Source organism: Lynx rufus, unplaced genomic scaffold (genome assembly GCF_022079265.1).
Source record: "Lynx rufus isolate CCGP_SWC_20201006 ecotype Redwood Valley unplaced genomic scaffold, mLynRuf1.p SCAF_9, whole genome shotgun sequence".
Classification (NCBI taxonomy): Eukaryota; Metazoa; Chordata; class Mammalia; order Carnivora; family Felidae; genus Lynx; species Lynx rufus.
This window is the reverse complement of record NW_025814897.1, coordinates 102,947,656-102,972,698: the sequence shown is the minus strand read 5'-3', so window position 1 is coordinate 102,972,698 and position 25,043 is coordinate 102,947,656. Positions and strand designations below refer to the sequence as shown.

Genomic DNA, 25,043 nt, shown 5'->3' with positions numbered 1-25,043 from the left:
AGGGGGTGCTGTTTCCTTAGTGGGTAACTGGGACAAGAGAGGGAACCACTGGAAAAGGAAGACTTCGATGGATGTCCCCACTTCTTTCCTGCTGGTCTGAGGAATGGGAAGAGTACGATACCCCTCCTACATATCCCTCCCTCATTTTCCCATCCCAGGATAGATATAGAATTTCTTTGATATTTATAATATATATATATGTATATATATATATATGTACACACACACCTGGTAACGCAGAGAGGAAAAAAATAGAATCCGTAACAATAATAAAAAAAATTATTTCTGGTTTAAAAATGATCTGGTTCCCTCCAGGGCGAGCAATTGCACAAATGTCCACTGAGTCTGGTCCAGGGGTTAAGGAAGGGAAGGTCTTAAAAGGTGAAGGGGATTGCTACCCCAGTCTCAGGGCCCCAACTCTCCAACTCCCCAACCCCACTGCATTTTATAAAACGCTCCTCATCCTCTTGGAATCGGTGGTTTAAAAAAATGTCCATGCAGGGGAGGGGAGCCCCTTGAGGAAAGGAAGGTGGCCACCTGGGGCCCTTTGGTGTAGGCGCAGAGGCGTGGGGCAGAAGGGAGGTGCTGAAGGCTCACACGGAAATCTCATAGGTGGTACCACCCACCCCTGACACCTTCTTGACTCCACCCCTTGTGGGGCTGCTGAGCGGAGGCTGGCCTGGGCCAGGGGAGGCAGAGCCTATACTCTTGGGCTGCCCGTTGGATTTGCTGTAGGCGGTCTTGAGCTGTACTTCATCTCTAGGAAGGAAAAAAGATAGGTGTCATCAGAACTGGGACACGAAACACAGAAAAGGGAGACTGTTTTAAAAATTAATAGAACAGGGGAGCCTGGGTTAAGGGCCCGACTCTTGATTTTTTTTAAGTTCATTTATTTATTTATTTTGATGGGGGCAGGGGGCAGGGAGAGAGGGAGAGAGAGACTCCCAAGCAGGCTCCACACAGTCAACACAGAGCCCGATGTGGGGCTCGAACCCAAGAACCGTGAGATCATGACCTGAGCTGTAACCAAGAGTTGGATGCTTAACCCACTGAGCCACCCAGGCACCCCCTGACTCTTGATTTTGGCTCAGGTCATGATCTCACGGTTCACAGGCTCTAGGTCCGTGCTTAGGATTTTCTCTCCCTCTTCTTCCCCACTCGAGCTCTCTCTCTCTCTCTCTCAAAATGAATAAGGTTAAAAAAAAAGTTATGAGAACTGATGTGCTTTTCTACATGCATACTTTCTTACCCAAACGTTCCCACCTATTTTATTGCCCTGCTTAACACAAACCTGATGCCGTTATCTCCCCTATTTATTCCTTCTCTCCAACAGCGGCTACCTGAAATACTTGCTCTCAGGCAAATAAATACATTTGGGGAAAACAGGATGAAGATAAAAGTATTGCTCTTTAGGCTTTTAACAGGAATAGCCCATGCAGGCAGCTGGAGAGAGTGAGCGAAATAAGCGATCTACAAGCAGGCGCCTCTGAGTCCACCTGCACACAAGTGAAGTCATGACACCTTATGTAGGCCCCGAGGCGAACTTTAAAATCCACTGAGGGTCAGGAAGGACTCATACTTACTTGGGGGTCAGTAATGGCTGCAAGGCTACTTCCTCTGCCTCGGAGACACCAGGTGGGGCTTTTTGGCTGCTGTAAGACATAGATCGGCCCAGGTATGGGGCAGCTGGGCCTGGTTCAGGGGACCCTAGTCCCCGGCCCCTTAGCCCATCTGGCTTGCCAAAACGGGGGGCAGCTGGGCGTCCCAGTGGAGTCTTAACCAAGGGTGATCTCTTTGAATCATCTGAGGAGGAACTAGTACGAGGGGCATGGCCTGAGCCCGGCGTTGACTGAATGCCTGAGTCCCCCAAGCCTGGTTCTTCCTCACGGCCCGGGAGTGGGGGTGACTGGCGTAGCAGCTTCTCTCGTTCCTGGAGGGAGGCCACAATATGGCGCGACAGATTGTCGTACCGGACTGGCGAGGGCTCTCGGTGCGTTGGACCAGTTGGCACCAGACGTGGGTGCCTCTCGGCTTCCCGTTGCTGGGCCAGCCGGGCTGACAGGAAGGGAGAGGTGTAGCCTAAAGGTGGGTCTGGCTCAGGCCCTGCCTGCACGGACTCGAAATCAGGGCTGTCTGAAGGAGTGAGCAGGCTGTCATAGGACAGGCTTCCGTTGCGTGTCTGGTTGGCCAGGCTCTTATAGGAGGTGGAGGTTGTGCCCTCTGAACGAATGGACTGCAACTGGCCCAGCTCAAAGCCAGTGCCCTGGGCCGACTTGAGGCTGGAGGAGCGTGAGCCACTGGACAGTGGATCGAAGTGAAAGCTTTTGCCGAAGGTGGGAGAACGGAAGCTCTCTGGCTCCAAGCTGGGCTCCGAGCGGTAGCTGGGATGGCGGCTGCTCTCCGCAATCGAGGTTGGCTCCTTCAAGCTGTCCCCACGGCTCAACTGAGGGAGAAAATAAAGCGTGCTCTTAGCACTCCTCCTCTTGTGACAGATCCTAGGCCCAAGAGCCTAGGCCCAAGAGTCAGTCAGAAACAGTATTTGTCATGTGCCGCCAGTATGCTCAGAACTTTTACACGCATCATCTTGTTCAACGCCTAAAGCACACCTACGAGTTGGAACAAGTATCTCATTTTAAGATGCAAAAAATGAGGGACACCTGGGTGGCTCAGGTGGTTAAACCTCCGACTCAATTTTGGCTCAGGTTGTGAGCCCAGGGTCATGGGATCGAGCCCCAGGTGATGGGATCGAGCCCCAGGTGATGGGATCGAGCCCGGGGTCGGGCTCGGCGCTGAGGGTGGAGCGTGCCTAAAATTCCCTCTCCCTGGGCCCCTCTCCCTGGCTCACGCGCACTCTCTAAAATAAATAATTTTATTTCATTTATAAGTTATCTAAAATAAAACAACAAATATATGAAATAAGATACAGAAAACGAGGCTCAGAGAGGTCAGGTAACTTGCCCACGATGGGTGAACTCAGATGCGGTGCTATTATCAGTGCTTTTATCTAGTCTGCTACGTTGCCCCCTCTTTGAAGGACACGCTGTCAAGGAGACTCAAGCCCATTAATGCCAACAATTGGTAAAATGTCTTCGGTTTCTTCCTTCCCTTCTCCGATACTCTTTTTCCCAGAACAGCTGACCTACATCAGAGCCTTACTTCTCACAGAGTACTGAGTACCTTGGCGCTGGAGGAATGAGGCATGGCGGCTGACGTACTGCTGCTACTGTAGCCCGGCCGGTACTTGTACATGGTGGGTGTGGGAGGGCTGTCCTTGCCCAAGAGGCTGCTATCTGCGGGAAAAAAGGCCCGGGGACACCGCTTTACAAGCCGTTCTCTTAACGTGGCCAGCGCTCCTTGAAGGACGGAGGGAGAACAAGGTACGAACAGATACACCCGGCAACAGAAAAGTCCCAGGAACGTGACTTTGCTGCAGCCCAGACTAAAGACTCATACCGGCCCAGAACCCAGAGAGACAGAATGCACCAAAGAGGTCTAGGAGGTTCTTTGGTCTATCTGAAGGCCGACAGTACCCCCGCCTCCCCCGCCCCCACCCAACGACAAAAGTTCAGTTCACTGCAAACAGCTAAGTGGCATCCCCTTAGCCCGAGGCCCACCTGTTGGGTGTTCTCAGCCACACAACCTTGGCTCCCCGCCCTTGGCTGCCCGTCTTCTCCACAGCATACAGTAACCTTCTCACGTCTGCCACTGCTCTTACCCTCATTAGTAGCCAGGCTGAGGTGTGTTCGTAGCCCTGTGTAACGGCTCAGGTCCGGCTTAGGAGGAGGTGGGGGTTCGGCATCTGCAGACTGGCTCTCCGTTATCTCCAAGCTTCCCTTAGACTGGATAAACGAGGGAAAATCAGATTTGGAGAACTGGGTGTAAGGGCAGCTCCAAGGATTAATTAAACCGGTACAAGAGGGGCGCCGGGGCGCCAATTATGTATTTCTAAACTGGGACTAGAAGACAAGGGACAAGAGCCATTTGGGGGATGACAACGGATAAAGAAAAGTCTTCAACAAGGTTTAATTCTGTCACTTATTTGTTCATTTCCACCAACTATTTGTTGAGCTCCTACCATCTGGAAGCTGCTACATTAAGTCCTATGAAGACAAGGAAATGAATGGACTCAAATTCTACCGTCAGTGAACCCACAATCTAATGGAAAAAAGAAGATATGTACTTAACTAGTTCTTTAAAAGATTTTCTTTCATTTATTTATTTTAAGTAAACTCTCTACTCTCAGTGTGGGGCTCAAACTCATCACCCCAAGGTCAAGAGTTGCATGCTCTACCAGCTGAGCCAGCCTGGCGCCCCTGTACTTAAGTAATTTTTAACACAAGTCAGAGAGTGATAAATACCATTAAGAGTAATGTCAACTAAGGGGCGCCTGGGTGGCGCAGTCGGTTAAGCGTCCGACTTCAGCCAGGTCACGATCTCGCGGTCCGTGAGTTCGAGCCCCGCGTCAGGCTCTGGGCTGATGGCTCAGAGCCTGGAGCCTGTTTCTGATTCTGTGTCTCCCTCTCTCTCTGCCCCTCCCCCGTTCATGCTCTGTCTCTCTCTGTCCCAAAAATAAATAAACGTTGAAAAAAAAAAAAAGAGTAATGTCAACTAAAATCAAGTTTCCATCTCTTTGCCATGCAAGTCCCCAAGTTACCTACTTTACTTCCCTAAATTCCTCACCTTGCTTCTCCTCAGCTCTCCCTGGATACCATTGTCCATGATCTTCACAGTTATCTGCCCATCTGACACTTCTGGTCGAAGGAAGGGAGGTCTGATAACAATCGTCTTCTCTTTCTTTGGTCTTCCCAAGTACCTGAGTGTCAAGAGCGAGACGGCTTTCATTCACTCGTTCTCAAATATCTATTGGTTGCCTGCCTTGTATTAAGCATTTTTACAAATACAAATACGGTCTCACCAAGGCAGCAAAAAGCTTAGCACTGAACTGATTTCTTAGATGCCATGAAGAACTGCACCACGACTAGGCCTCTGGGCAGATACCTAGATCAAGCCTCTCTGCAATAAATCTCACCCTGAACTCTCAAAGGAGAGTAACCATAATACCTGAGGAATGTCAACTGAATTCAGAAGGTCCACTAAAGGATGCCATTTCTCTCCCTTGTAGGCACTTCCCATTGTAAGAGAACCCTTCCTAACTGGCAGTCTCCCACCCAACCCCCCCGAGACTAGAACAAGCCCAAAGACAAAAGCTTTGACCAAGAATGAACACTAGACCAGAGGGGTGGGTGTACCTGGGTGCTGGGGAACTGCAGAGCACACGGCTGACGTTGTTACAGCAGCCATTGGTGAAGGGATTCACACCTCCTCGGAATTTACCCGTAACCTAGAAGGAGCAAAATGGGGCCCTATCAGTCAGACGATGGGACCTTGATCCCCAAAGGCCAAAACAAATCAATTATTGTGCACCCACCATTTGGGAGATAAAAAATGAGTAAAACACAGTCCTGCCGTCAAGAAGCTTCTAGTTGTCATGGCTAAGAATGGGGACTCCAGAATCAGGGTCTTCAGTTCAAATCCTACATCTACTTCGTGGTAGCTACTTGACCGTAGGCCCAGTGTTCTCATGTGAAACGGGGATACGCAGATAATATACACGTAAGCAAGTAAGGTCACTGCTATTACGTGCACGGAAGTAAGTGTTTTCCTTTAAGCAGCTCTAGAAGCTTTCTGAGCACTGGCCTAGGTCTATTACTGTTTCCATCAGCTCAGAATTCAAACTGTCCAGTATATGAGTGAGCATTCTGCAAATGGTTGTTAACTGAGAATGGCTCTGTGCTCATGCCTGCATGAGGAGCGTGGACACTGCATCACAGAAAGTACCCATCAAGCAGCCATCTACGGAAGCACTCCACTCCGCTCCTACTGGAGGGCTAAGACTCCCGCGTCCAGCTCTACAGAGGTTTCCCAGCCCTTCTCCCCGTACCTGCTCATTGGTTGTGCGTCCCCTGGCCACCAGCACCACGTGAAATCCCGTGAGGCCAGCTACAGGGATGAAGAATAAGCCAGCCACACACATCACTGCCATTCTAAAGCCAAAGAATCAAGGAGAACAGAGCGGCTCGATCCCACCATCCCCGGCCCCTGCAACAGCCACGTGACCTTTGACCCGCGCCACCACAGCACTCAGCTTTCCTCCTCCTCCCCCCTCCCCAGCCCGAAACCCATAGGCCTTGAAGGATACGTGACAGCCGTGCGGACCCCTGAGAGTTCCTCCATGTGGTAGAGGACGTAAAGGAGGCCAAAGCCAAACACACCCATAATGTGTGCTGTCAGGGAAAGGAGGAAGAGGAAGAAATAACGGTAGTTCCGGCGACCAATACAGTTGTTCACCCAGGGGCAGTGATGATCAAATTCCTAGGGGCAAAAAGAGAAAGACTGAGAAGCGTCCTTGGACCATAGCCCTAAATCGCTTCTGTCAACAGCAGGAACAAATGTCAGAACTGAAGTTTTACTTTCAGTAATACGTGATCAAGTTCACCGTTCAGCTGCAAAATTAACAACAGGCTCATGCAGTTTATCTTGCTCTATCAAGCTGTAAGGAAGACCTCCCAGAAGCTGATCAAAGTTTATCCAATGTGACCAAAGAACTCCAAAAGGGATGAATATCAGAGGCTTTGCAAAAACATCAAGATTCACGAGAAGAGAGGCCTGGAAGGAAAATCTGGCAGACCACTGCTTCCAGCTAAGTAAAAACTGATTGGAAAAAAAGGGTTTAAAAATAAAAGACGAGGGCTGCAGCAGTTCAAGCAGGAAGAGAAATATAGCTGTAAAGTCTGAATGCAACGGACTGCATGATGTAGTAGATGCAAGAAGTAACACAAAACCAGGACCAATAACCAAAAAGATGAGTCAAGGGACAGAAGGCTAGGGCTATGAATCCTGGTGTCGGGAAAGCCCATTCCCATTTGGGGTCCCTCCTATAACAGACAAATAGTTATGCTCTCTACCTCTCGGGCGGACAGCCTTTTTTTTTTTTTTTTTTTTTTTTTAAATGTTAATTCATCTTTTGAGAGAAAGAGAGAGAGAAAAACAGAGCACAAGTTGGGGAGGGGCAGAGTGTGAGGGAGACACAGAACCCGAAGCAGGCTCCGGGCTCTGAGCTGTCGGCACAGAGCCTGACACAGGGCTGGAACTCACCAACCACAAGATCATGACCTGAGCTAAAGTCGGACCCTTAACCGACTGAGCCACCCAGGCGCCCCTCGCGTGTACATCACTGGTAACACTTTTTGACAGAGCTTCCATACGGCCCAGACCGTTAGCCAGGGCTGTATTTCATCCATGGCCCCGAATCCAGAGGATTCAATTCTTCTTCCAAGGGCGGGAAGAAGAGAACTCAGAGTAGGCACCCAGGCCGAGCCCACTCAGGGTGCTTACCTCCACACAATTGTCACAGACACTGCAGTGGGAACAGCGGGGAGGACGGTAGAAACGGCAAGTGGCGCACCATTTCATGCGCACTTGGATGCCCTTAATCTCCACCGTTTTGTAAAGGGGAGCTCGGAAGTCATCTTCCTTGTCTTCATCCTCCTCAGCTGCAAGAGAGGAATAATCAATTAAAAAACAACGGTGCCAGGACTGGACTCGGCACGAGGGATGCAGTGATATGTAAGTATGGCCTCTGCCTTCAAGGAATTCGGTCTAATGGGTAAGAGAGAACAGGAACTAGTAACTAAAACCGTGAGATCAGCTCTGTACCCAACGCCACGGGAACACGGTGGGAAATGAGGTTCGGGAGAATATGACTCAGAGGTAGTTCTGACATGGGTATGCTGACACTTGGTTTACATATTACGAATTACATTTTTGAGGAAATAATTTACATATCAAAGCACATACACAAAGAGTCGGCATAATAGTTCAACATCTATACGTGAAAACTACAGCAATCCAAGAGAGGAACTAACAGCAAGCTCTTTTTCCACGCACAAACCCCTTCCCCAAAAGAGCTTCCCCTAGTCTATTAATCTCCTGTATATTTCAGTATTGTTTGCTGGCTCAAGACACTCTCCTTACCTGAATGCCCTTTCAATTTTCAACTATCAGAAACTCATGATCCTACTTCAAAACTGAAAGTACATTATTTGCCTTCTCATCTGCTGTGTACAATTTTTATTTTTTATTATTAATCTAGAAAAAATACATGTGGGAAGGAAACATTAAATAAACGAAGGAGCAGGGATTAAAAATTAAGTTTCCAACTTTTACTGATCTGGGGAAGTGTTTACAATACAGATAGGTAAAAAAATGCAAGGTAAAGAACTATACAAACAAAAAGATCATTTTGAAAACAGACACAAAAACACATACACGTTTGCTACAGATAAGTGGTACATATAAATGTTATATACATAAATCCTCAAAACACTGAAGGGAAATATAAATAGTAGTTATCTTTGGGCTGTGTAATTACAGGTCATATATTTCTTTTTTATGCTTTCTGCATAATAAATACTCACTACTTATTAAGGTCTTTTAGAAAAAGTTTCCTCTTGGGGTGCCTGGGTGGCTCAGTCGGTTAAGCATCCGACTTTGGCTCAGGTCATGATCTCACAGTTCGTGAGTTCGAGCCCTGCATCAGGCTCTGTGCTGACAGCTCAAAGGCTGGAGCCTGCTTCGGAGCCAGTGTCTCCCTCTCTCTGCCCCTCCCCTGCTCGCTGCCTCCCTCTCTCTAAAAAATAAACAAACATTAAAAAAACAGATAAAAAATAAAACAAGCTTCCTTTTAAAGGAAAAAAATTAAAATGCTACTTATTTTGAAATTTCTGATCTTTCCACACCCATCATCTATCAGAAACAAGCGCTTTCTCTTCTTAAGACACCACACGGTTCTTTACTCTTAGACCTTAGCACACAGTACATTTATTCATATAAACGTCATCCCTATTTGTCCTTCCACACTGAGCTATTTGAAAGCAAGAACCTTTAAAAAAAAAAAAAAGTCATCCCAAATGACCATGATAATGCCTTCCATATTAGATCAATAAATATTTAATATATGAACATTAAAGGCTCATTAAAACAGTCCTCTTTGGCTTTAGGGACTCCAAGTTCCTTCGGTTCAACTAATCTTTGAGACAGGAGTCACAAAGCACAGCGACACAGGCTTTGTGAGTGCAATGATCTCAGGAAAACCTCATCTCTCACTCTTAAAAGCTAACTTCACGTTTGACAGAAAAACTGGTTATCAGCAACAACCCTTATCAACTTCTAACTCTAATGACAGTTCCTGACTCTCACCTCCTCTCCCAGAACAGCCTGCTTCTTCTGTAAGCACAACCCTTCCAACGTGCGCAGGAAAGCACACCCTCACTCTGGAAGGCCTCTCTTCCACCATCTCCCTCGCCTCTCTGGTTCCACCTCCTCACGTGACCAGAGTGCTTCCATCTTCTCTAGCACACAAAAAAGAAAAAGGCCAAAAGCCTCTCCCTCTTTCGTAAGACATCCATCTTCTGCCTTCTCTAACTTCTTGAAAGAGTAATCCTAACATTCATGGACTCTGCTTCCTCACTGCCCATTCACTGCCTTCCAAACCATGGCAGTTTGGTTTATTATTTACCTGTATTTTTCCCACACACATACATACCTAAACACACTATGACAACTATTCTCGTCAAGATCACAAATTCCAATGGGCAGTTCTGAGTTTTTCACACTGGATCGAATTTCTGATACTGCGAACCATCATGAACTTCGTGAACCTTTCTTATTAGTTCCCACTCTGTGCAGTTTCTTCTCCTACTAACCTTCTTACTCAGTCCCTCTTCAGTGGCTCCTCCTCCTCCTCTGCTCATTAAAATGTCAATGCTGGTCAGATCTGACCTTGGTTCTTTCCTTACCTTGTACTTTCTCTAGACAACCTTACTCCCGTTGCTTCAAACACCACATGGCTGAAGCCTATGAGACCCAGGTCTCTGACCAAACTGCCAGCTGGCTGACTATACCTGAATGACCCATAACTATCTCAAGTTCAACATGTCTAATGGGCTGTCTTCCTTCCAAACCTGTTCAACATTCCTGTAACTCATATCTTGTTTTATAAAAATCAGCATCCAACTATCTCCCAAGTTAGGAACCTTGGGACGACCCTAGACAATTCCTTCACTCTCCTACTCTCCCCCAATAAGCAAACGGTCATGAAGAACTCTGTTGAGTCTACTGAAAAAAAGTCTATAAATCCAGCCTCAAATTCAAGTTCTCATCTAGTTTACATTATTGCAATTGCCTCCCAAAAGGTATCTGTACATTTTTATAAGATTTATTTTTGTAAAACAAAATCTGATCCCATGATTCCTCCAGTTAAAGACCTCTTGCTGTCCAAAGGAAGAAACAGCATCCATTAACTTAGCACACCAAAGTCTTTCACCATTTGGCTCTTGGTGTACCTCCTACACTGTCTGGCCTCACTGTGCACTCTGTCTGCTACCCCACTAAGCATGGCATTCGTGGCTCCTGCTGCTTTCTCAGCCGAGAACACACTTCCCTGCCATCCTCCGCTTGAAGTCTTTCCTGCCTCCTCCTCGCAGCATTTCCCCAATTTATTTGGGCAGCTCTAAATGCTCCCTTTTCTGTGCTCTCCCAGAACCCTGCCTATGCCCCCACCAGTTTACCCCATACTGTGATAACTGTCTAATCCACTGTAGATTATCATTGTGCCTACGGATAATGCCCAGCCCACGTGCTTGAAATGAATTTCTGATGAATGAGTAACTGAAAATCAAAGAGTTGACCCAAAGTGAATCACATGACTAGAAGTTAGGACATCTATTCCAGAAGACCCCAACCCGCTTTTCGCCTTAGACTACAGAAGTATCCCAAACCCCTAGGAGTCCTAAGGCCCGGGACCAAACGTGTATGTCAAAAATCACTAATTTTCAAAGGTAGTGAGGAGGTTCCAAGAGGAGAGAGAGATCTTACCTCGAGGGAAAATCCCTGGGTCCATGAAGGTGGCCATGCTGAAGTTGGCCAGCACAAAGAGGAAAACAATGGCATTGTAGATGGGCACTGCAGGTGACACGTAGAGGCTGAGTCCTGGACAGCTGTACGGATAATAAAGAAAATGAGGGGATGCTCCACCACTCTGGACACCAATCATACAGCCCCACAGCTAGAAATCTTGCGTGTGCCACCTCTACGGTCTCAAATTATCTTTATCCTTCTCAACAAGTACGTCTAGTTTCCCACAGAAACACTCATTTTAGATCAAGGTACAAGACTCAGAATCTCTCCTACTGTAATCCCTTGTACTGAGGCCTGTGTTCTTCAGATTCATTCCTCCCCGGTGAATCTTTCTATGTTTCAGAACCCGTCCTCACCTCCTTTTAGCCAGGCACAAGAGCTGGGACCAAGTATGTAACTGACACCAGCCACATTCCCTTCTCGAGCAGCCTCAGGCTGCTGGATCTCAGCCATGCCCCACTGACCTGCACATTGGCACAAAGCATAGGATACCACCTGCCTCTCTGGCTCCCCTTCCCTCTTCCCAGCTGGCTTTGAACCACTCTCAACTGCCTAAAGTTTCTTCCCTGCATCAGATATTCCTGAGAGTTTTATTCAACTAAAATCTAGTTCTCAAGGGAGGCAGGGGGACCACACAGAAAAGACTAGCTACCAAGACACAGAACTAGACCTCTTGAGGCCTATAAATGAAGTAGAAGAGTGGCAGGGCCGGGGGTGGGGGAGAGCAGGTATCAGACCAAATCAGCCCTGAATTCTATAGGAAAAAGAAACTAGCCAAACATATCCAATATTCCAAGGGTCCAAATCAAAAGATATGCTTTAGGTTAACTTTTCTTTGACAGAAGACAAGAAGAAAAGGGTGCCCTAGTCCAGGGTTACGCGCTGTTTCTGTGAGGACAGGAGTCTGAGTAGGAACGCCATAAGACCTCTTCCTTTCTCTGGGAGCTGGAAGTTTCAGAACATCTGATGCGCTGGTTGTTTTGTCAGTACTATCAAGTGCCCTCTCTCCTATCTCAGCTCAGGAAGAACTTCCCCTTACAAGACAGTGGCTAAGTACCCTAATCTGCTTTGTGGCTGAGAACTTAATCTCCAGAATGAGGACAGCATCTGTCCTTGTCCCCTTTATCTAGACCAGCCAGAAGGAAAAGGGAGAGTTCACTGAAAGAAAGGAAGAAGGGGCCAGGAGAACAAGACAGCAAATGAGTCGGGAGAATTAATCCACAGCAGCCCTGGATTCTGCTGACAGAGGAGCTCTATCTCCATCAAATCAAAATGCACAGCCCTGAACAAATCAGGACAATTTTCAGGAATTGAGCTCTCCAATCAGATAAAACTAATAAGAGCCAAAACTGATGGTCACAAAGCATCTCACAAGTCTTGACCACCTCCAACTATTTATTCAAATTCCATTTAGCCATTCATTAAAACCAAAAAATGTAAGTCAATGTTTATTGCATGCTAGGCTTTTTACATAGTAAATATCAATTAACTCTTTGCTTCTCTTGGCGGGTCAGCACATAACTGGGAAACAAAATAACGAAGCAAGGCGCAGGCCCTGATTTCAAGGGAAAACCCTCCGTCACAGCTCTCGTCTTACTCCAGCCACGTCTCCCACGGAAGCCTCATCCTGTGGCAGTTCTCTGGCTCAGAAAAGATGTCCCCGTACTCTGGCAGGGTTTGGGGTGAATACAAGCAAGAAGAGGCCTTACACAGCCCCACCCAAAGCCTGACCTCCTAGGCTCCTTAGGAGGGAGGGAGAGAAACTGAAAACCAGTCATCCAGGTCAGAGCCCCTCCCTAGCACTTAGCTGTCGCTTCGATTTCCGCCAGGGGAAGAGGAGAAGGGGTGACTCACTGGACTCCTACAGCCTGGGAAGATAATTAGAAGGGGAAAAAGAAATGGAATCCTTAGAACACAGAGGTGCCCATGATTTAAAAGTCTCATTCCTAGAATGGACAACTGTAGCCACTGTGGCCTCTTGAGCTTCCAACAAACTACAGGTTCCTCAATCCCTGAGGGAAACTAAGGTGAAGGAGGAGGAGATGTCAGCCCCTCCAAGGCCCAGATGGCCGTCTTTCTGACCCCATTCCTTCTTCAGCTTCTCCATTTCCAAGTGAAGAAAATCACCCAGTTTTTCTTGGGTGTGCTGCCAACCACCACCCCTGGATAGTTGACATCACCCCTGCGACCTTCTTTTTCCCCTCCAAAGACTTTATTTTTAAGAGTAACCTCTACACCCAACGTGGGGCTCAAATGCACACCCCCAAGATCGAGAGTCGCCTGCTGTACCGACTGAGCACGCCAGGCGCCCCACTCCTGCAACTTCATATCAACTCTTCCCGGCTGAAGTGTGTAACCCCAGAATCCAGTTCTGGTATCTGTTGCCAAAATAAAGCCCACCCCCACAGGAGCAGCATCTAGAAATGATGCAAGTAAGTCAACTTCACAGGCAGCACCTGCCCCTAGATCGAAATCCAACCCACTGCTTCCAACCTTCACACTCTAGCTGAGGGAACACCCCACCAAGGAGAGGCGTGAAGGAACAGAGTCCGTTCCTGCCACATCCCATACTCTGCTTGGCTCGTGGAGAGGTTTGCAGTTGCTATAGTACTTTGCCAGATTCCTAGGTGACCACTCCAAATGGCCTGTCTGAATCTGTTGCCTTCGATGGAAGGAAGGGAGGAATGAGCTGAGGAGGAGCTGTTGGGGCTGGTCCTCAGCCTATGGCAATAATCACAGGGCTCCAAAGCCTAGGGAGTGGCCGTAGCCCAGAAGGCTGGCTGACTCACTGATGAGACTCCCAGACCTATACCAACCCAGGAAGAACAGGTTCTTCTGCCCACCCATTCAGTACTCCTGTTTTCAGGGAGAGTGGGTTTCATTACCTACACTCCCCGGGGCACCTGGCTGGCTCAGATGGAAAAGCATGCGACTCTTGATCTCAGGGTCGTGAGTTCGAGTCCCGCACTGAGCATGGAGATTACTTTAAAAAATAAATAAAATTAAAAACAAAAAACAAAAAACCCCACACTTCTGAAAATCTGTTTCCAAGCCCTCTCTAACACTTCCCTGTTATAAAAAATGGTTAAGCTGCTGGTAAGAAAAAAGTAGGAGTCAAGGAGCTTTGGCTCCTAATCCCATCTCAGTCAATGCTTTGCTATGTAGCCTTAGGTAATCTGCGAACTCCAATCGTGTTACTTCAGCTACATAATAGATATGAGAACGAAGGAGACATATCTGAAAAGATCCTGGAATTCTTTTCTAAACCAGCTGTCTTAATATTGAGCATTCACTGGATAGAAGGCATCCCCCCACACCAAAAAAAACCCCACATGATTAACAAACACCCTCATCATCAATTATCATTCCAGCCCCACCTTCATCCTTAATTCCACTTCCCCTCTGTGAGGTACTAGAAATTCAAGAACACTTAAAACAGAGGCGCTAAGCTCCTGAAGCATAGGTCTATGCATTCCACCGATGCCTGGCACATAGTCTATGGCTACTGCTCCTTGTTGATGAGGCAAGGCTGGAACGAATATTCCACTTCCCAACGCTGGGGATCCTCAAGATTCCAGGAGAAAACAATTTCTCCCCTTCTAGGTAGGTAAGTTTCTCTTAAAACACTTGATTTGCGGTGTCTTTACGCACACTTTCAAGCAGCCGAGAGCAAGATGTAGGACTTGGGCACTTATTCCTGGATGTGAAAACAACGTGGGAAGTAAAAGGAACATCCACTGCTCAATTAATGCCCTAAATCACGAGGCTACTCCCACTCAAATCAGGTGCTAGCACCTCTGCAGTCAAGAAAAAAAGGACCAGAGGGAGAGGCACTGAGGTTACCCAACGCCGTGGGTAAAAGAGTTGGGAGGGGCTAGAGGCAGGAGCTGAACAGCAGAAAGCACTCTCATGGATGGGACACACCGGAAAGACCATCATGGATTTCCGGACAACCCTGACTTTTTTTCCTTCCCGCAGAGGACCCCCTGCAGCAGAGATCTTACCCCTACGCCCTCCCTCCAACTTGAGAAGTAGACACACAAAGAGACACTAGCTGACTTAACTCACAGCTCAAGGAGATTTTAGGAGAGGCAATTCAGTGGTTTATTTCAAACCTTATTGCCAGGAGTCCTAAGAAAGACTCAGGGATCCCCGAAAGAGGCAAAGAGGAGACACCAAGCGGCTGGGCCTCTCCACACCAGCCTCACTTGAAGCAGAGCAGCCCCCCTCTCGTGTCTTATGCACTGGGCTTCCACGGAAGATCTCACTGGATAAAGGGTCATGGTGCTTAAATAAACTCAAGGTCAACTTCTTCATTACACAAAGAATAGCTCCACAACAGTGAACAGACTTTACCAAAATTAGTCTCCTGACCCCCAAAACAGTGCTGATTCCTCTTACCTGGCACTGCCCCCCACCCTTGCCAATCACGAAAGGGGACTTAAACTGAGATAGATGAGGATCCAGACCCATTACCTTAAACACAGCATCTAGGACCTAACTGGGAGGAAGAGGGTTCCTTCATCAGACACTCTCCTTCCCAGACAGCGAAAGAGGAAAAGAATGAAAACAGAATCCTCAATAACTCTCCCGCTCAGTTTTGGTACAGGGCAAACTGAGCGAATGGGAAGGAAGGGTTAGAGTTCTGAAGGGAAAGCCTCAACTGTTCTACTCAAGCTTTTCCAGGGCACAAGGTCACCCTTTGATGACCAAGCCCAGCCAATAATTTCTGCTCACAGCTTTCCCTACCTGACAGAGAAAGACGGAGGGTAAATTGTTCCTAATGAGTTCCTAAGACTACATGCCTGCACTAATTATGTCAGCCGACTGAGAGGGACTCTCCCTCCCACTTCAGGTTCTCTAGGCCCCAAAGTCATCCCCTCTTGGGACTCAGACTGATGTAAGAACAGACAGTTACAGGCTAGTGAAGAGAACAGGAGGAGGACAGAGCAGTTACAGATTTAGGGTCCCAAATAGGAGCTGGTTCAAAGAGAGCCTTTCCCTGGGATGCCTGGTTGGCTCAGTTGGAGGAGCGCTTGACTCCTGATCTCGCGGTTGTGAGCTCAAGCCCCACGTTAGGTGTAGAGACTACTTAAAAATAAAAATTTTAAAAACAAAAACGAGTCTTCCTCTGGTCTATCTGAAACCAGAAATTCTTTTTTAGGTTGTAAATAGTTTCAAACAGGGAGGTTCTCCAAAGAATTGAACCTTAAAAGAGATAGAATCCATGGGGGAACAGTTTTTGAGAACAGCAGCAGCTCAGCCCAGACCTACACCTACAGAGGAACCGCTACGGTCAGATGGAAAGGAAAAGATGATAATTTCACAGGTACCAAGAGGTAGGTGATAAAGAGAAATAGGGTGTTTGTCTCCATGGGGAAGAAACGAGCCCAGAAACTGGTCCTGAGGAAACTGCCAAGGGAGACTCCAGCTAGGACAAGGCTCTTCTTCAAACTCTGGATTGGAGGCAGTCATTCCAAAGTCCATACTGTCCAAAATTCTTTTTCCTGGGGCTGAGACACCATGGAATTTGGAGGGCCCCTACTTCCAGGCACCAAGGAATGAGAAAGTAGGTTAAATAGCTTCAACTATCAGTTGAGAAAATGCCTACGTCAGGACAACTCTTTGTGGTGAAACTGGTAGAACCAGCCAAGCACTTTAATGGCTCCAGATTAACAAAATAAGAATGGGGCTTCTGCCTGCCCTATCTCAGGAATAGGTGGGTTAGAAGAAAGAAACCGACCGCTCCGTGAGTCCCTTCAATTTCTTAGCTGCCCCAAGGCTGTGCCTTTTGAAGGAAAACAGACCCTCCCGAATTAAGCAGGCCTAAAGGTGTCAACCTGGTCTTATAATCTATCCCTCCTGACACAGCACCGCAACTGCCACAAGGATATACACATCCCTTGGTTAAAATGCTGATTCAAGGGGAGCCCGGCTGGCTCAGTCAGCAGAGCAGGAGACTCTTGATCTTAAGGTTCTGAGTTCCAGCCCCATGTTGGATGTAGAGATTATGTCAAAATTTTAAAATCTTAAAAAAAAAATGCTGATTCTACTTGCTGGCCGTAATAGCAGAAACCAAAACAAGTCATACTGAAGACTCACACCTCCTTCTCGATAATCAATGCACGAAGGACAGAACACTGGGGGTGCCTGGGTGGCTCAGTCGGTTCAGTATCTGACTCCTGGTCAGGAGATGCTGCTCAGGAGATCAAGCCCCTCATCGGGCTCTGTGCTGACAGCATGGAGCCTGCTTGGGAATTTTTCTCCCTCTCTTTCTGCCCCTCCCTGGCTCACACACATTCTCTCTCTCAAAAGGAATAAACTTAAAAAAAAAAAAAAAAAAAAAAAGGAAAGAATACTGAACATGTTGAATTTAAGCAAGAGAGACAAACTATGAGAGGTAAAGTCAGAGAAGAGTAGGGCTGCTTTAGATCCTTGAGGGACTCAACAGGCATGCTCAGGCTGGAGAGCTGAGGGCCAAAGAATCCTCCAGCCTCCAGAGGAACAGGTGAAAGTTGGAAGATGCTCATACCTCAGATAAGAGATTCATTTTTTTTCCCCGTTTAAGACTCAACAGAAAAACATCATTGCTTTACTGACTCTACTAGCCAAGCAACACAAATCTTTTAGAATTCCTTTTGGCATCTGAAGCTCAACTTGGGGCAGGAGGTGGGGGGGTGGTCTTCCTCCCCTCCTCGAATTTAATAACAGTTCTCGGTTTCTCTGCATAATAGTAACTGCTCCCCTCTCCCCCCACCACCAGCAATTCCTGCTTCATTTTTCCTCTAATGAGTCGAAACTGCTTTTATTCCCTATCCCGTCGAACCATCTCCTTCCTCTTGCCAGCAGCCTCACACTGCTCTCAACAACACCTCACAATTAGGTCTGAGCCTCAATTTCGGCAAAGTGAACTCCCCAGAAAATCTAGCATGCTCTGATTGTTCCAAGAGCTACAGCTAGAACACTAACTCAGTGACTCAACAGTTTAAGGCTCGGAAGCCGGGTACACGTTAATTTATAAACAGGTAACAGCAAAGAGGCTGGCCAGGTGGGTAACAGCTAAAATACAGGATGAGGGAAGATCAATCAGTCTCCTCCAGTGACCGGCAGATGAACAAAGTCTGAATACCCTAAGCAGGAAACCTTTCGATGCCAACGGCTCTTCCTAATAGGACCAGGGAATGCAAGAATTACTGCCATCCCCTCAGCAGGGAGGGATGTGAAGGCAGCCCGCCAGGGCTCTTCCTAAATAAAGCCTGCCCTTTCCCAGTGGCCTTCACTTCTCCAGGCATCGGCTCTTAAGAGTACAGAGAAAACCATCTGAGTAACACAAAAAGCCCAGCTGTCTCATTGGTATATCTTCTAAATCAATCCTGCAATTCTCCAGTATGCTCAGCTCCAGAGAGCCCGGGGAAAAGCCATTACTCTGTGAAAAACCTCTCATCTAGTCTGGTTCTTTCTCTCACAGAACTGATTGCTTGAGCTGCTTCAAGCCTCTCTGGTGGTTTCCTCCTACTTCCTTCCTAGTTCACGATCATCTCGTGATGGAGCTGGATAGGAAAACACAAAGACATCTGTGATTCCAAAGGAAGGGAAGCAATGAAAGGTAGGGGATTCAGAAGAGTACAATTTATACACAGCAAGGCTGACAGCACAGGCTTTTTCGCACTCGTCTCCCCAGGTCTCTGAGGTTTGTTTTCACCTCTATCGGACACCAAGCCGCCCAGGCCTGGCAAGTACCTGGCAAAACTCCAGAGAAACCGCACCCCCACCCCACCTCCCACGGAATGCCCCCCCAGATACCACCACTGGGGGAGAACTCACGTAAAGGCAAAGAAGAGGGTCGTAGCTCCCACTAAGAAGATGGCGGCTGCGGAGACTGGAACATACTTGCTGGGCTTGAATCTCTTTCCAGACTCTGCGGGCATGTTGGAGCTCTGATGGGAGGTCTGCCCTGCCGCATAGCCCAGGCCCACACAGCGGCAGAACAGACAAGAAAATGGGATGAGGGAAGCAGCAGACAACGAGAGCACAGAAGGAAACCAGGGGAAACCGAAATTGTGAAAGTATCACCCTTCCCCCTCCCAAATAAAACCAAAGGTCAAAAGATCTCAAATGAAGGAAAGCACATGGGAGGGGGAAAGGTGATTCGAAATGATGAATAACCACCTCCCCAGAACAAGGCAGAAGGAGAGATTAAGAAACACAACTCGTACAGTCTACAAAGAGGGGACAAACAGCAGGCTGTACACATGCAAATGGTTGCGGGTGGAGAACATGGGCCACCAGACAGATCGAGGAACAGCTCATGGATGGAGGCAAGTCTTCCAAGGGCAAGAAGGGGAGACTGTCAGGCAGGGCAGAACACCTCGGGCAAGGCAAAAGTCTTCTGAGGAGACACTATAGCACCTCCAGGACTACCACACTCCACAAGATGTGAGGTGCCCCTCAGAGAGGTGCGCCCTGTGTTTCTATTTTAATCCAAAAGGGAACCTGAGGCCCCTTCCAGTTCTGAGGAGAAGCGGTTTTCACTGCAGTCCTTGTCCCTTTTAGGCAGTTTCCTCAATGCCACCACTCCCACACCTTGACTTCAGGGTCTGTGGTCCAGCAATGGTGGTTTAATTTTATTTATTTTCTCTTGATGGCTAAAGCTGGGCAGCAGCTGTTACAAGGTTGAGTTGCAAATCCTTTTCTTCAAAGGGGGAGGGAAAACAGAGAGAGAGAGAGAGAGAGAGCGCGCATGCAAGCGAGCTTGTCGGTCTTCAATCTCTTCTTGTCATTCCCAAGCCCCCTAAGGGCTCCGTTTCCTATCAAGTTCATGCAAAACTAAGGAGAAACGTAAAATCCCTGAAGCCATGTTCTTCCCAACAAGCAAAATAAGATGAAGAAATCAATTCCACTCAACGATAGTTTTAAAAGGGTACTGTGGATGATGAAACCAAAGTTCCAAAGAAGTCCCTGTTTCCAGGTTAGTCAATGTCTCTGATCTTTCTTCTTCAGTCTTGGGCTTTCTAGATGCAGAATTCAACTGGGTTACAGTGATTCACCTGGGAAAAAAAAAAAATACCTTTATCAGATAAATTCTTTCAGGGAATTTCTTGAAAACATCATGACTAAACCCCACAGGCTACTCTGTTTAAAAAGTGCCTTTTATGGCATACATTTCACTTATGTGCAGGTGGGAAAGGACTCTGAATTGAGAGAACAACGGATTCACAATCTTTACTTCTTCTCAGTGCTGTTCATATTGGAAAGAAGAACATGGCTTCACTGGCCTAAGGTCATCAAAGAACTAGCTCTTGTAAGGGGTGCGTCTCACCTGACACCAACGGGCAGTAACAAATATCAAGAATATCAAAATCTAAAAACATACAAGGGCACCGCGGTGAAGGGCAGTCCTAGAAAAGACACTTCTCTTTGGAAAAAGAGAGTATTTATTGCAACAATGAAAAAAGAAGAAAGTAACCTCAAAATTAGGACAGTATGTCTCATTTCCTTTCTGTGTACGTCTCTGTCTCTTATCTCTCTATGCTTTTTAGTTATAACCCTGAAGAGGCAGATGCTGAGTTTTTGGTCTGCTGGAATAACCCATGAAAGGACCTGGGTGAGAAATGTCCTTGAACTGAGAGGTGAGCCACTCTCTATGAGACTCCGAGTCAACCATAGGGGCTGGTCCTGTTCTTGCCAATTCAACACCTTATTCCTACACTGGCCTATCAGAAGTTCAACTGCGCCCCACATTCCCCATATGATTAAGAGTAACAATTATTTCTGTTGACAGTAGTACCCAAATAACACCAGCACTTTGGATTTTATAGGATGCTTTTCATCTAGTGATCTCAAAGCACTTAACTCACATTATCTGGTGACACAGTCCCTTACCCCACTCCATAAAATTGAAGGCTAGAGAATGCCTGAGGCCATTCTACTTAATCGCTTGAACAGTCAGGTTAAGAACCAGAGTTCACATGCCCCTTTGCCAAACCAAAGCCTTTCTACCACTTTCTCATCCACTACACTACTTGCCCAGTGATTACATTTTGGAACCTGAAGACCAAAAATTTTACTTAAGTTAGAATTTAAAAATAAAAGTTCAGGAGTGCCTGGATGGCTTAGTTGGTTAGGCATCTGACTCGTGATCTTAGCCCAGGTCTTTATCTCAAGGTAGTGAGTTCAAGCCCTGTGTGGAGCCTACTTTAAAATAACTAACTAACTAGATAAATAAATAAATAAATAAATAAATAAATAAATAGGTAAAAAATAAAAGTTTATTTGACCGAAGCAGCCTGCTATTTCCCTTAATACCAAAGGCAGAGATTCAAACGTCAGAAGATTCAGACAGCAAAATACAAATGTGCCCTGGAATTTACCGCTTCCTCTCTTACCTGTGGTATGGAAGGCAAAGGCACCTTCCTTCAAGATGCACTGTCTCTTTCCTTAAAAAAACAGAGTTTTACAGGGCCAAACAGCAATATTAGAATACAGTGAACACTTAGAGACTATAAGAAATTGTTTAAGGCCTAAAAAAGATAAATCTCCTCTAGCTCTTGATTTTATGATTATTTAACACTGGGTTTCTATAGGACTGAAAGCCCAACCGTCTCAATTTAGGCCTGAGTAACTTTGTAAACACTGAGAAGCAAATTCTTGGTTTGTGGGCAGTACTATTAAACTTACCCCTCAAAAGCCCAAAGATGTACAGAAGGCAGAAAGCTGCACTGCTTAAATTTTACCCGAAGTAACAGCATTTAGACACCTTACTTTATTTCAGATTGTATCTTCTGACAAGAAAAAAGTCACATGGGCTCATATTGCCACAGCAATACAGGGTCACAGGGTCATAAAAGGCCATGCAATTTGGGGAGTACTGTGATGGGAAACAAAAGAGATCAGCATCTGAAATCTTTAGGGCACATATGTGAGAAGGGAGAAGACAAAAACTGAACAATTTACTCGGCATAATAAACACACACCAAGTCTTAACAGAAGAATGTGCTACGGGCAGTAGGGATGAGACTGCAAGGTGAGTGTGGTTCATCACAGCCAGCAGTCTGGATCCACACCAGCATGAGAAAGGTGTACAAGAATGTGTATGACACATGCAGACACAGAGTAATCTACCGAATGGAAATATGTATATGTAAAACAAACTACAGAGGGCTCGCTATAAAGGCTTAACACAAGTGGGTACCTCCTTAAAGGGGGCGAATGGGTATGGGCAGTATTACCATAACACAAGTATTATTTGTCGAAATAAAGTAATGTTAACAGAGCAATATAGTAAATCTGAACACAAAGCAACCAAGGTATCATGGAATAATCCACATGTCAAGATGTTGGCTGGAGTCAAGCGTAAGTTTAATACTGGTGTTACTACATAGGAGGTATGTATGTATGGCAATACAATTCCTGTAAGCATCCGGCGGATTTTTAAAAATGGGTGATTATGAGCATTCTGAAGAGATTTGATGGAGTACAGAGGGATACTGGGACAAAAGGACAGGGATGCTAATATAAGATCAACCTAGACAAAATGGTACTAACCAGGAAGTGAAAAATCCAACGCAAATAAAAGGACCAGAATATAACACATATCCGATCCTACACCTCCTTCCATAACTTTTAAATCACTTTCTTACTTCTCGTTAAAGTGTTTTCATTTGGCCAAGTGGGTAAAACACTTTCCACCCCTTTGTCCCACAAAGAGAGACCTATAGGTAAAATACTGGCCAACACATTCGAGCTCACTAGCAAAAAGTACAAAGTACTAAAAGCACGGAGCACCCAGCTGGTGGGGGTAGGGGGAGAAAGCGGACGGATGCGAGAGAACAGGTAACAGGATGAGGCTTGAGCCAAAATAAGTATCAGCAGAGGAGGGCAAGGGACCTGAAATGCAGGGAGGCAAAAGGGGAACAGCACCCAGTCGCCACCCTGGAGCTGGAGACGGAGAATCACCATACGGGGCAGAGCTGGCTGAGACCGAGAAGACGGAATCCGCGGCCGCAGGGCCCACCGAGGCTGCGGGAGACGGCAGAGCCCGGGGGCGCAGGACCGGGGGCGGAAGGGGCGGCGGCCGGGCGCCAGGCGCGCAGGGACCAGGGTCCCGGGCCAGGACCGGGCGGCCGGGCACTAACCCGTCCAGAGCCCCGGCGGCCGCGGATCCCCGGCCTCTACTCGTCGCCCGTTTCCGGGGCCCACGGGTCCCGCCGCAGTTGGATGACCCGGCCCGGAGCAGGAATGGGGCCTCAAACCACCTCCCCCCTTTTTCGGTCCCCCTTCCCTAGAGGTCACTCTCCCCTCCCACCTCCCTGGCCCGGCACTTCCGGTTCCGCAGGGGCCGGTGTCCCCGGTACTCACCCCCGGCGCGGTTCCCGTCACCGCCGCCGCCGTTGTCGCCGCCGCCTCGCGGCAGTGCCGTCCGGCCTCTGAGAGGCCGCGCGCGGCCCCCGCACGCTCCACGCCCGCCCTGCTACGCGCGCTCCCGCTCGGCGACGCTCGTCTTCGAGCCGGCGCGCGGCCGTTGCCTTCAGTGCCGGGTCTCGAGCCCTCCCAGCGTTCCCATTGGCTCCCCGTCCCGGGCGCGCGCGACGTCTCGCGCGGGGCACGTTTCTCTCATTCATGCGGCTCGCGCCGCCGCGCCCGCCCCCGCTCACTCTCCCATTCACCCATAGCCCCCACCCCCACTCCGCTCCAGGGCGTGCGCGCGAACCCGGCGACCGCGGCGACCTCGCGGCCTGATTGGCTGCAGGAGCACGGCGCCGTACACACGCGAGAGAACGAGCGCGCGCGCGCAGGGCCGTCGGGTTCCGCAGACGACTGGGAGAGGAGGATTGGCGTACTGCGGGGTCGGAAATGGGGGAATGTCCGGGAAAGTCTTTTTCCTGCTTCCCATAGGCTAGCCCCACAGTATCCAGGAAGAAATCCTTGGAAGTAAAAATAATTACATGTGTGTGCTGGAAATACTCAAAAGCAAGGACCTATCCTCTCTCATTCTCTAGAACCCCTCCAAGGAAGTGTGGTACGACCCAGACAGGCTTCCTGTGTAACCAATCGCCAGTCGGCCCCGCGGTCCTCGCCTTTCAGCCCCTTCGTGCATTGGCTAACCCCTTGGAGACGAAATAGCTCCCACCCAGCCAACCACCTCCATTTTTTTTTTTTTTTTTTTGGATGGCGAAAACTTTATTTAAAGCAATCTTAACGGAGGAGTCCTCGGTCGAGCGAGCTCCCTAGTGCCAGCAGAATCCCGGAATAATAGAATGGTCTGGCTGGGGCTCGCGCACGGTGGGGGCGCCTGGACTAGAAGAGTCGTGTGGGGCGAAGCTCCTGCCCAGGCCCCGGAGGAAGAGGAAGGAGAGGGGCGCCAGTCTTGCAGCGTCCGTGGTGCCGACCGTGGCAGGAGGCGCAGGGAGCGAGCGCCTTGTGAGGCGGTGGCAGCCCCCCTGAGTGCCAGAGGGCTCTGGGCTTCATTTCCTTAGTTTCTCACTGCGGCACAGGGGATGGGCGCCCGCTTCCCTAACTTTGCCCAGTCCGGGAATGCAGGCTGGAGGACGGCTGTCAGCCCTGGCGAGCTGCTGGCCGACCGCGAAGATCACAGTGCCACACTTTGCCCTAATTAGCCCTACACAGCTGTGAACCCAAGAGGAAGGCCAGGTGTTGTTCTCTCCTCATTTAGCTCAAGGCCATTTCTCTTTTGAAAGCAGCTCTGGCTATTACATAACCAAAGTGTTCCAGCAGCCACTTCTCTGAAATCAAGGTTCTTCACCTGTAAAGTGTGATTCTAAATCCTGCGGTGTGTCCTCGGGTTTGGTGTCAAATGTTTCTGGTTTAACTGTGGTCTGATACTTTAGTACTAGGCAGCAAGGTAAAGAACAAAGGTTTTCTGGGATCTAGTCTAGCTCCTCTGACATGGCGTATATAATCAGGTTCTAGTTCATTATTTAAAAAAAAAAATTAACGTTCATTTATTTTTGAAGGGGAGAGAGACAGAGTACGAGCAGGGAAGGGGCAGAGAGAGAGAGGGAGACACAAAATCTGAAGCAGGCTCCAGGCTCTGAGCTGTCAGAACA

The 25,043-nt window shown here is 48.0% G+C and overlaps 1 protein-coding gene across 2 annotated transcripts; it reads right to left on the bottom strand.

The window, feature by feature from the left end:
• Positions 1–257: 257 nt before the first annotated feature.
• On the bottom strand, positions 258–23,606 carry ZDHHC5 (zinc finger DHHC-type palmitoyltransferase 5). Of its 2 annotated transcripts, none has more exons than XM_047070287.1 (12): positions 23,335–23,606; positions 18,802–20,024; positions 10,936–11,057; positions 7,396–7,553; positions 6,200–6,372; positions 5,942–6,044; positions 5,250–5,341; positions 4,681–4,813; positions 3,716–3,839; positions 3,178–3,290; positions 1,584–2,443; positions 258–759 (listed from the first exon to the last, which is right to left on the bottom strand). In XM_047070287.1, exons 2-12 carry the CDS (start codon positions 18,903–18,905, stop codon positions 594–596), a joined length of 2,148 nt encoding a protein of 715 aa, XP_046926243.1. In that variant the 5' UTR covers positions 18,906–20,024; positions 23,335–23,606; the 3' UTR covers positions 258–593. The 2 variants fall into 2 exon arrangements, with proteins under 2 accessions (XP_046926243.1, XP_046926244.1); XM_047070288.1 differs by lacking the exon at positions 23,335–23,606 and adding an exon at positions 21,363–21,462.
• Positions 23,607–25,043: the final 1,437 nt, after the last annotated feature.

Coding starts and splice junctions, on each gene's coding strand:
- ZDHHC5 (XM_047070287.1), bottom strand. CDS start 18,905: ATGCCCGCAGAGTCTGGAAAGAGATTCAAGCCCAGCAAGTATGTTCCA. Junction 7,554..10,935: donor CCCAGGGATTTTCCCTCGAG/GTAAGATCTCTC, acceptor CCTCTCTTGCAG/CTGAGGAGGATGAAGACAAG. Junction 5,342..5,941: donor GACGCACAACCAATGAGCAG/GTACGGGGAGAA, acceptor TGCTCCTTCTAG/GTTACGGGTAAATTCCGAGG.